General features: G+C 40.5%; 1 protein-coding gene and 1 long non-coding RNA gene across 2 annotated transcripts in view; one reads left to right on the top strand and one right to left on the bottom strand.

The window, feature by feature from the left end:
• Positions 1–1,671: 1,671 nt before the first annotated feature.
• Positions 1,672–14,669, bottom strand: part of DIAPH2 (diaphanous related formin 2) — a 169,668-nt gene continuing 156,670 nt past the window's right edge. The window contains exon 28 of the mRNA XM_064712729.1: positions 1,672–6,039. Within this exon, the coding sequence (XP_064568799.1) occupies positions 5,975–6,039 (65 nt within the window). The 3' untranslated portion in view covers positions 1,672–5,974. The remainder of the gene's footprint in view (positions 6,040–14,669) is intronic.
• Positions 12,533–14,299, top strand: LOC135447771 (uncharacterized). Its single transcript, XR_010440300.1, has 3 exons — positions 12,533–12,821; positions 13,592–13,720; positions 13,811–14,299. It is a non-coding gene; the product is annotated as an uncharacterized LOC135447771 (long non-coding RNA).

The following is a 14,669-nucleotide window of genomic DNA, read 5'->3' as shown; positions in this document are numbered from 1 at the left end:
AGTTTCTGCTGAATTATTTACAGTTATGCTCTTGTCCCCTCTTGTGAATTGTGTCTGCTCCAGTTTATGGCTATCACATTCTGAAAAACTCCAAGTGCAAAGAGCACTGAGCCCCTCACTTCAGCAGGTATGCAAGTAAGGTAATAAATGCAGAACTATTGCAAGGGCAAAGCAGCCTCTTCTGAGTCCAGATTATTAAAAATTGGCTATCTAGTTCCACCTTGTAGTCCTTTCTGGCATTGTGTGTTATTCCAAGTGCTGCTTTCCAGCATTTCCCAATGTGTAAATCAGGAAGTTCCTTGGGATGTTTTTGCCAGCACGACGGAGAGCTCAGACTGACAGGGGATTATCACCATCCCTCACCACTCAGGAGTCAGATGTTTGTCTCCCACTCTGCTCAACTGAGAGCTCTTTTCCACCAGCGTGTGCTTTAAATACCCCATGGAGCAGGACTGCTATACTAATAAAGTAATAATCAATTATGCTGTAGTGAATGACTGCAGATTACCCACTGCCTGATGTGCAAACATAACGGGGATGGTTCAAAAGACACTCCCATTGTGCCTGGGGAAATTCACAGGGACTTGTCTAAGTCCATACCTGGAAATGTTTTCTCCCAAACGGAACCCACACCCAGTTTTGTGAAAAAGAATTTATGAAATAATTTTTAACCACCTGATACCACAATGAATTGCACTTTTAAGTTTCACATAATGAGTACTTAAAGGCAGGGAATCAGCTGCTTACAGGTAATTATGAGAAAACATTAATGTCATAAAGCAACAAATGCTCTATCAGCATGCACAGGATGCTAAAGAAAGCAATGACAATTTAATAAACCCATACATTGATATTAGCATTATCAAAAAACCCCCACAATTAATAATGTCTCAAGAAACAAAACTTATATAAAATTTAATATTTATGTGGGCATTTGCAGATGGTTTGGGGGAATGTTTTATATATATATATATATACACACATATATATTTATGGTGCCTTTCCCCATTCCTGGGCACATCCTTTTTTCCACATATAAAAGGTTACTTAAGGAGAGTTGTATTAACATGGCTGCTCATATTCATTAGGGTTATATCCAATTAGAATTCTGAGTAAAATTCAGTGCTATCTCTCTGTACTATTGTGCAGTTCAGTCTGTTGTGGTCACATCATTAACAGTTTTGAAGGGAAGAGTCTGTCAGGTTTCTGTTCTGATAAGACCATTCTGGGAATGAATTAAATAATTTGGAAAACATCAGCAATAGCTGTCTGACTATTTGTCTGCTTAGAAATTCTATACTGAAATCCAGCCTCTTCAAATAAATAGGGACCCATGGGATTTGTTCATTGATTCCCTTTTATTGTTATTTTTGTAAAAATTAAATGGTATCACCGTCATTTAATTGGGTTTTTAAAAATTATGTGATTTTTTGGGGTTATTTGGTTTTAAAGTCCTCCTTCATTGGAAAAGGCACCTGGTTCTCCCAATTCAAGTCAAATAGAATTGACACCTCAGAGAAAAAAAAGAAGAAATCCACAAAACGACAGTAAGCTAAAATGGAATGTAATTTCAGCATGACAATTTTATACAGCAAACCCAGGCTTTGAGGTGATGGTACTCAACAGGAAATAATCATGGTAATCAAGTAAAACATTGTGCATCTACCAGAATCATGGTATGTATATCTTTATTACAGTTTTCAGAATACATGGATTAACAATGGCCAGGCTGTGATTTCATCAAATTCCTATTTTAAACATTACATACAAACACAGAGCTGTTTAAAAAATAGAAATGCATGAGTTTTGTCACCTTTTTATTTTTTTTTTTAATCTTTTTTTTTTTTTTTTTTTTTGGCATCAGGAGTCCTATGACTTCCAAAAGGGAAATCAAACGGTGCGTGGTAGCAGATTGACTGAAGTGTGATAGGTTATTGTTCATATTCTGTGGCATATGTATCACCTCAAACAGTGCTAAAAGCACCCCAAGGACAAATCCTTCTCCTTTCCCCTCCCCGTGGCTCCAGTGGGTGCCTCAGGACTGCAGGGCGCTCACACCACTCCCTCCCTGCAGCACAGAGGCAGCGCTGGCACACCTGGGGACACCTGCAGCTGAGGCATTTGGCTGCATCTGCTCGGATTCATTTATTTTTTTTCTTTTTTAAGTTATTTTTTATTTACATTTCGTGTGCATGCGCGGGCGGGTGCGGAGACACCGCGGGGGAAGAGGTTCCTCACAAGACTTGTCTCGAAAATGAGTTGAAACTTGCAAATACAGTATGGCACATCAGAGGCGGGCCGGACATTGCTCAGCACATGTCCTGCCCGACCTTGCAGCACTTGGAAGGCAAACAGCAAAGTAGAACTCAGCCAAGCCTTTGCTGAATGGAAAAAAAGCAATTTACACACACAGGGAAGTTTGCTCCCACAGAACTATCACCTGTTTGGAATATTCACCAGCTAGATCATTCTCAGGGTAGGAAGGGCTGGAGCCACCCATCAAAGCAGGGATTGCCTGAGGGATGTGAAAGCTGAAGGCTGCAAAGTTTCCTTAACAAAAGCTAAAGGAGGGTTTCCAGAGCCAAACCTAAAACTCAGCCAGATTCTCAGAGTTTGGTGTGTTGTGGGATGAATTTAAAGCAGGTTACTAATGAATTGTGGCTTGGATAGAAACCATGAAAATATTACGGTTTTTTACAGCATTTGTCTGAGGTAGTACATATACCACACACAAAAATGCAAAAATATACAGATATTCATGATTATTTGCATATTACAGAAGGGAACTGTGGGAACGCTCTTGTATCTCAATTCTCAAGAAGAACAGATCATTTCAGATCACACTGCTCATATTGACCACAGCCAGCTGAAACCAGAACAAGGGACAGCGTTTCTGTTTGCCAGTGCCCTCTGAGCACTGCTCCTGTTCTGGTTTCAGCCAAAAAATCAGATTTATCTCGGGTGTGCTGGATGGATCCCTGCGGATCCCACACAGACACACAGGACAGGGCAGCTGCATTGCTCTCCCAGCAAACTGCACAAAACTGGAGCAGGAGGAGCCCAGCGCCTGCCCAGCCCTGAGCTCACACAGATACGGAACATTTGTACAGCACTGAAACTTCCCATTCCCGCCACATTCGGAGGTTGGGTTCGATTCATCGCAAAGGTAAAATTATCTTCCTCTTAAATAAACTAAGAAATGTAAACAGTGTAACATCGTTAAAAAAAAACAAACCAAACTCTCTCGGAACTTGTAACTGGTAAAATGTGAATGCAAACAGATGTGCTGGTATATTGTTAACGTCATGTCTCAGAGGACAGAGAGTGAAACATAATTAGCAAGAAATTTATGTATGAACCCTCCAGTGATTTTCTTTCTGGGATTACTTTGAATACAAATATAATTTAACTGATATATTTCATTTTTTTTAAAATTAGAAAATAAGGCAAGTGCATTTCTGAAAAAGGTGCTACTCTTCTACACTTCTAGATAAACATGTGACACCTCTGAAAATTAGATCAATAATAAAAACATTAAAAATATCTGCAATTTAATATAGACTGAAAAACTATCAAAAGACAAAGTGACCAGCATCAATTTCAGAAAATATTTTAGACTTCATAAATACGAGCACCCTATATTTACATAAATTATCTTCTAAACTAGTTTTCCTTTGAAAGACACTTTCGTTCTAACAGATATGTCCATTAAATTATATAAATGTTTCAAATATGAAAAAAATAGTAGTAAAATAGAAGCATCAGATGATGTTGTTATTTTGGATTTGCCTTTTTTTCCTAAGATTTGGTTCTTGAAAATCTGTAGCCAGCTTTCACAGAGCTTTCAAAAAAAAATTAAAACCCATGGAAATGAGAAACTTGTGCACTAATAACTACTGCTATCGTATAAAGATTCTGTGGAGAGCTTTTGAGTTTTCACATAGAAAGATTATACCAATACTTGTAAATCCCAGCAAAATGCTAATTTCAAAGTCTGAATTCTAAGACACTATTGATTTTTATAGACATTATGAACCTAATCCTTTAAACTGGCTTTGTACATTAAGCACATTTTTATAAGTGTAAATTTAATAGTTCCATTTCAAGAAGCAGGGCTTCAATACAAGGCTGGTGTTGACCTTGCACGAAACAGGATGGAATTCTTTCATTCTTTTTAGCTCTTACTGATAAACAAGGATAAAATCCTGTTGCATGCTTTTTTTTCTCTTTTTTTTTCCTGAAGTACCATACAACTCTTCAGTTTGTTCCTAAAGCCCCCAAACTGTTTAGGGAGAGTATTTAGTTGACAGCAAGCATTTCACTAGGCTTCAGTGGTATTCCTATGTTTAGAGCTATGGGCAAACCCCCTGTAGTCTTTGAAAAAAAAAATAAAAATTACAATTCAATACTAGATTGAAAAGGAGCTGTATCTTTTCTTACAACAACGCAGTTTGTGATTGTGGGAATCTATCCCAAACTAGTCCAATAGTTTTGAGAGGATGTCAGCAGAGAAGCAAAAAGAATTTTCTGTACAAAGATGCTTGGCTCAAGCAGTAGTGCAAAGATCCACTGCCCCAGGAGCAAAGTCCCTCCAGAGCAAGGAGTTTGTGCACAGCAACCACTGACACCTCACCTTCCAGACAGCCTTTACAGACACTAAAAAACCCCAAGTTCCCCACAACCCCAGGCAATAAAAGCATCCACAATAAAATTTCATCAATCAGTGATAAGCATTAATAATCTGAGAACAAGTGCCAGCTGCTGCAGAGCATCCTGATCCTTTACAAACATCATAGCTCAGCAACTTTTGCAGTAGTTCCACTGGAATTCCACTCCAAACCCTCCATCCCCTCCCGGATGGGGACGAAGGGGACAGGGAGGGAGGATTTGATTTCCCCAGGATTCGTGCCAGGACAAACAGAGGCAGCTGCTCCCTGAGGAGCTGCAGTGCAAGGGCCTGGGCACACAGGGCAACGGGAGGAGTTCCCAAAAATCAGCCTTGGTCGCTGCCAGGCAGCGCTCCAGCTCGGAAATGGGTTGGTAGCTGCTGAACCCTCAGCACTAAAATCCACCAGTGGAGACCCCCTAGGTGCTTTACCTGAGAAACAGAGGAAAAACTCAGAGGCAGTTCTGAAAAACTTCGCCGTGTAGCTTGTCTCTAAAAACCTACACACAGGCATTTTAGCATCATCAAAATAGGACAATCACACTTTCCCCCAAACAGCTTTATAAAGAATATATAAGTGCACAATTAGAAAAATCCCTCCTTAGATACAGTGAAAAACATATTCTGCCCTTGATACAATTTTGGAAAAATCCTATGCTCTGTTTGATTTAATTTTTTTTTTTTTCTTTTTAGCAGTGATAAGTAACTACACCTCATCATATCAGAAGTGTAGATATGTGGTGTATCCCACTGGCAGCTGAATCCACCAGGCTTTACACTGAGATAAGGTTTTCAGCAACCTGACTGGGGCTATGTGTTGCCTTTTTATGGTTACAAAAAAGATTCTGATAATGTAGACCAGCTCATCTCTGAATTTATTAACATACAATTTTATTATTTTTCCTTTCATGTTCAAATCAGAACTGCAAATGGAATCCACAGCTGTACTCTTTCAACAGAAGTGTATTTTCTTACCCATATAAAACATAACCTAGAAATCCCCAACTCCTTTCATGTGAGTTGCCAGCTTAAACAAAAAGGGGTGGAAAAAAAGAAAGAACATAAGAAAATAAGATATATACCCTACTGTTTAACACTGTTTACAGATCTTGGTAGTTGGGGTAATAAGATACAGTATGTGGATTATTTTTAGCAACTGCTTTAAAATTACATATTCTTACACCATCTCATTTAATCAATACCAGTATTCCTTTATGATCATTGCCAATTTGGATGATAAACTCTTCCCAAAGCACATCCATTTCATTGTAAATAAAACAATTCATTAATTCTTTGGCATCAGAAGAATCATACAGCTGCAATTGCTCCGTTGTGTCGAGAACGAGACCTTTCCAAAGTCACTCGTTTGTTATCTGCAACAAAAAGAGAGAAAAAAACAAATCACCACAAGATTTGAAACACGGATAATGCAATGTCAAGAGGTTTTCAAACAGCCCTGAAAATCATTCTGAATGATATGTAAATAAGTAAGTAGGAGACTGGATCAGAGAAGTTTCACACTGCAGCTGCCAGACTGAGTTCAAGAGTTCTGCAATCAGCAATAAATTACTTTCTTGATCAGAGAAGCTGGGTGATAAAAGCATTGGGAGAATCCTGAAACGCGGTCCCCTTGGAAACAGCACATAATAAATACAATTCTGGGTAAAAATCCTTCAAATTTTATAAATAATTTATGCAGAGAATCTCTGGAAAAATACATTTCAACTTTCATGGGAACGCACTGACCAGTGAAAACCTGCCAGATGCTCCAAGCCCAAAAGCCCAAACACCTCTCACTGTAATTTGGCACAGAGTTAAAAATAGAACAGTTAAATCAGCCACTTCCTCAGCATTTCCTGATCGTGCAACGTGAACAACTTTCAGTATAAAATATTGCCCAGTAATTATTGCAATGAATAATAAATATGTCTCTATCACAAGAAAACAATCACCAAGTACCAGCCACGCTCCTAAATGCCTTTACAATAAAATTTTAAAGCCATGAATACACACACACACAGAAAGGGGCAGGAGATTAACCCCCACTCAGCGTTCTGCAGGTTTGCATCTTTCTTTGTGACAATGAGTTCCTGCCATAAACATTTCTTTCCTTTTTTTTTCTTCTTTTGTTTTTGGTGGCTGCTTCCCTTTGACCTTTTCTCCCCTGTCCCATTCAGGTGCTGCTCTGCACCATTCCTGTCCCTACATTGCTGCAGCACCAGGATGTCCCAACAGAGGGGCTGGGACTTGTACAGACAATATCATTAAGAGGTTGATGCATTTTGGGGCTACCTAAACACAGAATTAAGGGAATAAAAAGCAGTTCTATTTATTGAAGGGCCTTCAGGGACATTTGGGGCAGACAAAGCCCACCCAAAATGGACCACAGGTTTCACACTTTGATAAGTTTGGGGCATTTGCATATTGGGGTTAATTTTCCAATTCCAGCTTCAGGTAATGAAGTCATTTACCCCAAATTTGCTTCCCCAAACTCACTTTTGTTCCCATCTCAGGGCCTGAGGCAGTGAGGTGTCCTTGGTGCCCAGCCTGGAGAGGAATTGTTGTGTCTGCCCAAAATGGGAGAGCAGCAGCTCACACTGTATCCTGACAGGGCACAAGTGACCAGCAGGACACCCCTCCTGGCTCTGAAGGGCACTGACCATCAGGACACTCCTCACAGGACACTGACCAGCAGGAATCTCCTCCGGACAGGGCACTGACCAGCAGGAATCTCCTCCTCACAGGACACTGACCATCAGAAATCTCCTCCTGACAGGGCACTGACCATCAGAAATCTCCTCCTGACAGAGCACTGACCAGCAGGAATCTCCTGACAGGACACTGACCATCAGGAATCTCCTCCTGACAGGACACTGACCATCAGGAATCTCCTGACAGGGCACTGACCAGCAGGAATCTCCTCCTGACAGGGCACTGACCATCAGGAATCTCCTGACAGGACACTGACCAGCAGGAATCTCCTCCTGACAGGGCACTGACCATCAGGAATCTCCTGACAGGACACTGACCAGCAGGAATCTCCTGACAGGACACTGACCAGCAGGAATCTCCTGACAGGGCACTGATCATCAGGAATCTCCTCCTCACAGGACACTGACCAGCAGGACACTCCTCACAGGACACTGACCATCAGGAATCTCCTGACAGGGCACTGACCAGCAGGAATCTCCTGACAGGGCACTGACCAGCAGGACACCCCTCCTGACAGGACACTGACCATCAGGACACTCCTGACAGGACACTGACCAGCAGGAATCTCCTGACAGGACACTGACCATCAGGAATCTCCTCCTCACAGGGCACTGACCATCAGGAATCTCCTCCTGACAGGACACTGACCAGCAGGAATCTCCTGACAGGACACTGACCATCAGGAATCTCCTCCTGACAGGACACTGACCATCAGGAATCTCCTCACAGGACACTGACCATCAGGAATCTCCTGACAGGACACTGACCATCAGGAATCTCCTCCTCACAGGGCACTGACCAGCAGGAATCTCCTGTCAGGCACTGACCAGCAGGACACCTCGTGCTCTGAAGGCACTGACCAGCAGGAATCTCCTCACAGGACACTGACCATCAGGAATCTCCTGACAGGACACTGACCATCAGGAATCTCCTCCTCACAGGGCACTGACCAGCAGGACACCCTCGTGGCTCTGAAGGGCACTGGGCACTGCCCCAGGACGGGCTGCAGCTCCATCCTCAGCTATTCCATCCATTCCCCTGCAGCCAGGCTGGGCACAGGGTGGCCAAGGTGACCCCCAGAGCCCCCTCCAAGCCCAGGCCCTGCTCGAAGCCAGCAGAGCCAGGCACGGGCAGGCAATTAAAGGAGACAAAGGAGTCATCTCTGTGATCTGTTCCTGGACAGAGAACAGGGGCTGCAGAATCAGCCTCCCCTTCCCTGCTCTGCGCCGGCACTGTGGGGAATTAACGGCTCCTTTAGCAAGATTATTAGTTCTTTTTATAGTTCTGCCTTGCCTCCTTTTCCTAATGAACCTAGCCATGCATAAAGTATTCAAATTACCCTAAGTCAATCTGTTTTGCATGGGCATAAATCTCTGTGCTGGTTGCAGTGTCACTAAGAGCTGGCAATTAAAGCACAGAGGAAGGGAAGTCATCAACTCCGATGTGCTGCTGCTCCTCCAGCAGCAAAGGCTGCACTGATACTGCTCTCAGTGGCCCCAAACATCAGCCTCAACTCCACAGGTTAAAAACAGATTGAGAGAGTATTAGAACTCTTGATTTTTTAATTTTTTTTTTTTTTTTAGATTTTCTCCCTTCATCACGCAGTTGCAAAGCTGGGCTGGGACTTCAGGCAAACACAAAGCCACAAAACAAAATAGTCAAAAATTATAATTTCCTTCTTCAGGTAATAAAATATTTTCTTAATACATTATGTGTTAAGTTAAAACAAAGGCTTTCTTATGGTTTCATATCCTGATGCCTTGTGAAACTGGGTTGGGCTGGCATTTCAGTACTTGAGCAAGAATTTTGAAAAATCATTAAATTTCTATCACTTTCAATATGCACATTCAGTTATCTCCAACATCTGTATTTACCTTTTGAATGTAACAGACCATATTGAATACAGCACAGAGCAAGTCTGGCTCATAAACATGACTGACTATTCTGGCATAAAATCAACTATAACATCAATAAATGGTAAAACTCTTTCCTTTTGTAAGGGGGGATGGAGAGGGAAAATAAGAGCAAGTTAAAAGTGGTTGAAATGCAATAAGAAATCATTGCCCAGGGCTCAGGTAGCTTTGAAAACATGCAAACATGACTAGAAACCATGATCATGGGTTCTGTGGGTGCCAGCCAGGCCTCCTGGTAACCCCACAGGGAGAGAATTGGATTTCTCACTTTAATCTTAGAAGTCCATTTCTTCTAAAAGCAGGGCACACCCACTCTGCTCCCATTACAGACATTATAATGTCTCAGAAGTGAGCACACGACCTTCAAAGTGGCCTCTCAATCTGCTGAAAGGATCTTGGAGCAGTGAAAGGTAGAAGAGTGAAGGATTAAAATGGGAAACAAAGCAGATTTTTATATCACAAAAGAATCCCCATCTTTTAGCTAGCTGGATCAAATGGAAATGAAGTCAATATAAAATTAAATGCTGAGGAATCAAATCAGCAGCTCCTTTTTAGTACACACAACCCTGGAATGCAATGGTGACCCTGCAAAAAACAAATGGACTTTGTTCTAAAAACAATTCCTTGCTCAAGACTTGCACTCAGCACCAAGATGGGAATAAACCCTGCAAAATCTATTTTTCCTTTCCTTAATGCTTTTTCCTTTTTATTTTTCCTTTCCTTCATTAGCTCTGTTATTAAAAGAGAAGTCTCAATAGCTGCCACAGATTTATTAACCCAGCAGCTTGTTATCAACACACAACTCGGTTATACGAGGAGAAAAATAAATGGCACTTTGCACAACTGCAGTGCTAAGATTAAGTGACTTTTTCATTTCATTTTCTCCTTATCCACTCTTCCAGGTAGTAACTTTATGCACTCCTAATTACAAACCCTATTTTTTATGAGCAATCAATGCTAGTATTAATAGAGATGTTGTGCAGTCCAATGGACTGGTCATGACACTGAGAAATCTGATAAGGGAAAGGCAGAGTCTATAAAACCATACCTCAAAGGCACCTGGTTGGAATTTGCATCATTCTGCAACAAGGAAAAGGAAGTTCTCTTCTATCATTATCTCTCAGCCCTGAGATTAAAATTATAAATGTGTTACAAACTGCTACCCTGGGCTTGGTACCTTGTTTGACTCCTCTTTCCCCTCCTAAATCACCTCCCCAAGGTGGCAGAATTGACCTTTCCACAGCTGACAATAATAATAATAATAATAAAAACTGTTCCATGCTCAGAGAAACGAGGTCCTGGTTTGACTTGCCTTGAAAATGATCACAGCAAGAAGGTAGAACTCTCAGCAGTTAATAAAATATTTAAAATTCCATCTTTTTGAAATAGTTTTGACTATGCAAAAGAGACAGAACTGTGTGCTGTAAGGGAATTTGTATGGCCCGTGCCTTTGGGAATCAATGAAAGCCTTTACATCAAACATTTATTTCTTCATTCATGTAAAATCTTGTTCACTAGGAAATCCTACTGAAACACATCTTGTTTTCATGAGCAACCAAAGGGAAAATACTCCTGCAGTCCCAAGCACTGCAGCAGTGAAACAGGGAAAACAGCAAGACAATTTCCTACAGGTGGGGAATGATGAAAAAATGAGGAAAGGACTCATTTTAGTAGGTTTAAAATGGATAAAGTGTCACAACACATGGATTCCAAGGATCAAACACTTCATCTGTAAAAACTGGCATTTGCTCTATAGGAAAAGGTGAAAACCTGAATTTTGTTTTACAAGTATCACTTCTTTCTGATCAGGATAACCAAATATTTTCCAGTGTCACTGATTAAAATGATGACAAATTAGGTGAAATTCAATTCACTTGAAACTGGGCAGCCTCCAGTTTTCTCCTGGGGTTACCCAAGCACAGGGAAAACTGAGGCCAATTCATCATTTGCTGCAACAGCACATTGCCAACTGCTTGAAGGAACAACCCAAGTGAAAATTATTATTATTATTATTATTATTATTATTATTATTATTATTATTATTATTATTATTATTATTATTATTATTATTATTATTATATTTTTATTATTATATTTTTATTATTGTTATTATTATTATTTTGGTCTAGGTTTTGATTGTTGTTGTTTTTATTTTATTATTCATATTTTCCTTCATGGACTGCAGTCGCCTCCATCACCTTTAGCATCCCACAATGAAAGGTACAATTTTTTTAGAACATTTTTTTTTGGAAAATGGAATTGGTAGAACCTCAGGCAGGAGCAGAATTGACTCAGAGTAAACCAGCAGGGAGCTCCATCCCCACCCAGCTCCTCTTTAGCAGCTCAGCCCTGCCCGTGGTGCTGCCTGGCCCGTCCCTCTGACATTATTGCAGATCCCAACTGAGAAAAAGGCCAGGAAAGGAAATTAAGAGCATCAAAACTGCTGTTGCTGTCTGGAGCAAAACCCTTTCTGAGAGAAAATGGCTCTCCTAACCTCAATTCTGTTCAGATTCGGCCCATCTCTGTGAGATTTGATTTCAAATTGATCTTTCAGAATGTATGGCCCATAGAGAAAAAAAAAATAGCAATAAGGTAAAAATCGGTTATGGGAGAAATAGAGCCGAAATAACACTGCAGAAAAGGGGCTGAAATAGCTCTTTTCAAAAGATCCTTATTGCCAGCAGATGAAACAAGCAAATAAAACACTTTTCTAGCTGGGTTAAGGGGCACTGTACAGTTAATGTGCTTTCTGTTAATCATTAAGTATTTAAACCACTCTTATTTCAACCTAAACATGCCTGGCAAAATCTGACCTCAACCCTTTATAACCATCACAGCATCTGACATTCACTGGGATTTGATATTTCTGTAACCAAAAATGAGAACAGACCAAGTGATCCAACATCCCTGTTCTCAGCTTTTTGGGGTTTTTTTGCTAAACAGAATCTCAAGTTCTTGGCAATCAAAGTTAAATGCCAGGTAAAAAGGTTATTTTAGCATCAGTTTCAAAGAAAACATCGAGGTTTCAAACAAACCCTGGAGCTGTAAGGTCAAATTCTATAAATCCTGGTTTATTTTGGTGTAGGTCAAGACTTTCATGTGAAAGCTGAGTGATAACCTGGGTTTATAAATGTTATGATCGAGAAACAGAAACTTACCCTTAGGCCAAAAAGAAAGCAAAATGGTTTTGGTGTTTGCTTTTTTTGTTGTTTTTTTTTTTTAAAGCCCCCAAATAAGGACAGCACAGCTGAACACATTAATTATAAAGACATCATTTGTTAACAATGTGCCACTGGGATATTTACAAATCCATTGATCTGTGAGGCATTGAGGGGGAAGAAAAGGTTTAAGAAGAAATCAGGAGGAAGAAAAAGCACCAAGGAGAGCTGCAGCACTTGAAAGGATGTGTCTGAAGGCTGAATGGTTCCTCCTCAGGAAAAAAGCAGAAACATCTCCCGAGTTATCTGCAGGAGTCAGGAGTGTCGTGTTCTGCTCAGAAACACCGCCTTCAAAGCTGTGAAGCCATTGAGGTAACACACAGCACCTTCATTTGAAGGTTTCCAGATTATTCTGTGTGAGCAGTTTCTCATGGAGAAGATATGTGCCTGTTTGGATCCTCTTTAACTTGCTAAATAAATTTGTTAATACCCAGCAGCGCTGTGGCACAGAAGCAGGTCTGAAATGCAGAGAGTTAAAGAATTTAAGCCCTGCCACAAAAGAGTTTTACTCAGATTAAAAGGGAACAAAGCCACGTCTAATCTCCGCGCTGCCACTCAGACCCAGCTTGCTGGGCACTGCTAATTGTAGCCTTTGAGTCCAAGGAAAATGCAGAACATCAGTAGAAAACCCATTTATTTGTGTCCTGTGTGTTAGACACAAAAATGCTTGAAAAGGGAATAATGTGGGAAGTTTTAATGCTAAATGGCATGTGTGATGACATTTACCAGCTCAGCTCAACCCAGCTGTGACCACGGCCAATCCAGCGTGGCAGCACAATGAATGTCACACTGCTGCAGCCCAGAGTGAGGATATTGCCCATCTGTATCACAATTCCAATAAAGAAATAAATACTTACCCTATTTAGAGCTGAAGTTCAGTATTTGTAGGATGACAAATGGATTTGCAAACCCTATTTTCAAGTAATCAGTTTAAAGGAAATTCCACTATTGCTTACTCTGGGCTTAAGATTTCCAAACCACCCGAAAAACAAAGAAAGAGCTGGCCCAGTAAGATAAGATTCCTTAAACCTTTAAATGATCTGTTTAATATTTTAATTTGCCTTTGCTTTCTTTGTTAATAGCACCGCTTGGGATGTGCAGTGAAAGCTCTTCCACAAGAGTTGCACTGGAAAAGCCTTAGCAGGAGAAAACACATGCCTGCCTCAGGGGTTACAAGACAAATCAATCTATTTTTCTCCTTTCCTCCAAGGGTAATTGGCCTTTAAAATTACAGAGAAAAATAGGCCTTCGTGTCAGCACAATGCAGGCACATCCACAGCCATTTTCCATTTCTTTTTCAGTTGGAATCCTCAGCTGAGAGGTAAACTTATAAAGGTGGGAAAATAAAAAGAAGATGAAGAGGAACGATTGCATCAGTTCAAATCCCCTCCAATAACAAGCAGCACTGTGACCAGCATTTGAGGCTGGAATTTACTGAAACCTGCTATGAATAGCTGTCATTTTCCTAGGCAGTATTTTTTTTATTCTTGATTGTGATAAAATTTTCTCGAATTTTTGTGACAGCCTGTACTGCTGGCATTCATGGAGATTTATCACAGAATTTAGTCAGACTGAGGAGTTATAATTATTGCTTCATTTCCCATAAAATCTCACAAAGTAATACTGATTTTTACCTCATTCTTCTGAAATTGCCTTTTTCAAGGAGCAATCATGGCTGTGAATATTCCTAGAATCCTTCTGCTGTTCTGTACATATAATCACCTGCAGACTCACTTTCAGCCTTTGAATACTGGTAAATTGTATACAGTGCATTTAAATTGGCTAATAAATTGTTTGATAGCAGTGAAACTCAGATGATAGTCTTCTCACTTTTCTGATTGCTATTAAATCTGCTTTGCAATACATTAATCACATTCTACTTTTAATAAGAGATTGTCACGTGAAAATATTTCCCTGTGCATAAAGATGAGTAATCAGCTGAGCTAGAACTGATACATAAAAACAAGAACAAAGTTGAAAAAAGTCAAAACAAGTTGGTGTTTTAAATCCAGAACTGATATTCCCTGAAAGAGTCCTGGGAGCACTAAACCATCGATGTGACCTCGCTCCCTGGGAGTGTGAGTACAGGTGTAAAGCAATTATTAGATTTGATATCTGAATGAACTCAGGTTCCCATTAGAGCCTGAATGCTTCAGTGAC

This window comes from Zonotrichia leucophrys, chromosome 4A, assembly GCF_028769735.1.
Source record: "Zonotrichia leucophrys gambelii isolate GWCS_2022_RI chromosome 4A, RI_Zleu_2.0, whole genome shotgun sequence".
Classification (NCBI taxonomy): Eukaryota; Metazoa; Chordata; class Aves; order Passeriformes; family Passerellidae; genus Zonotrichia; species Zonotrichia leucophrys.
Note: the sequence above shows the minus strand (reverse complement) of the source record. Positions and strands in the feature narration are given on the sequence as shown.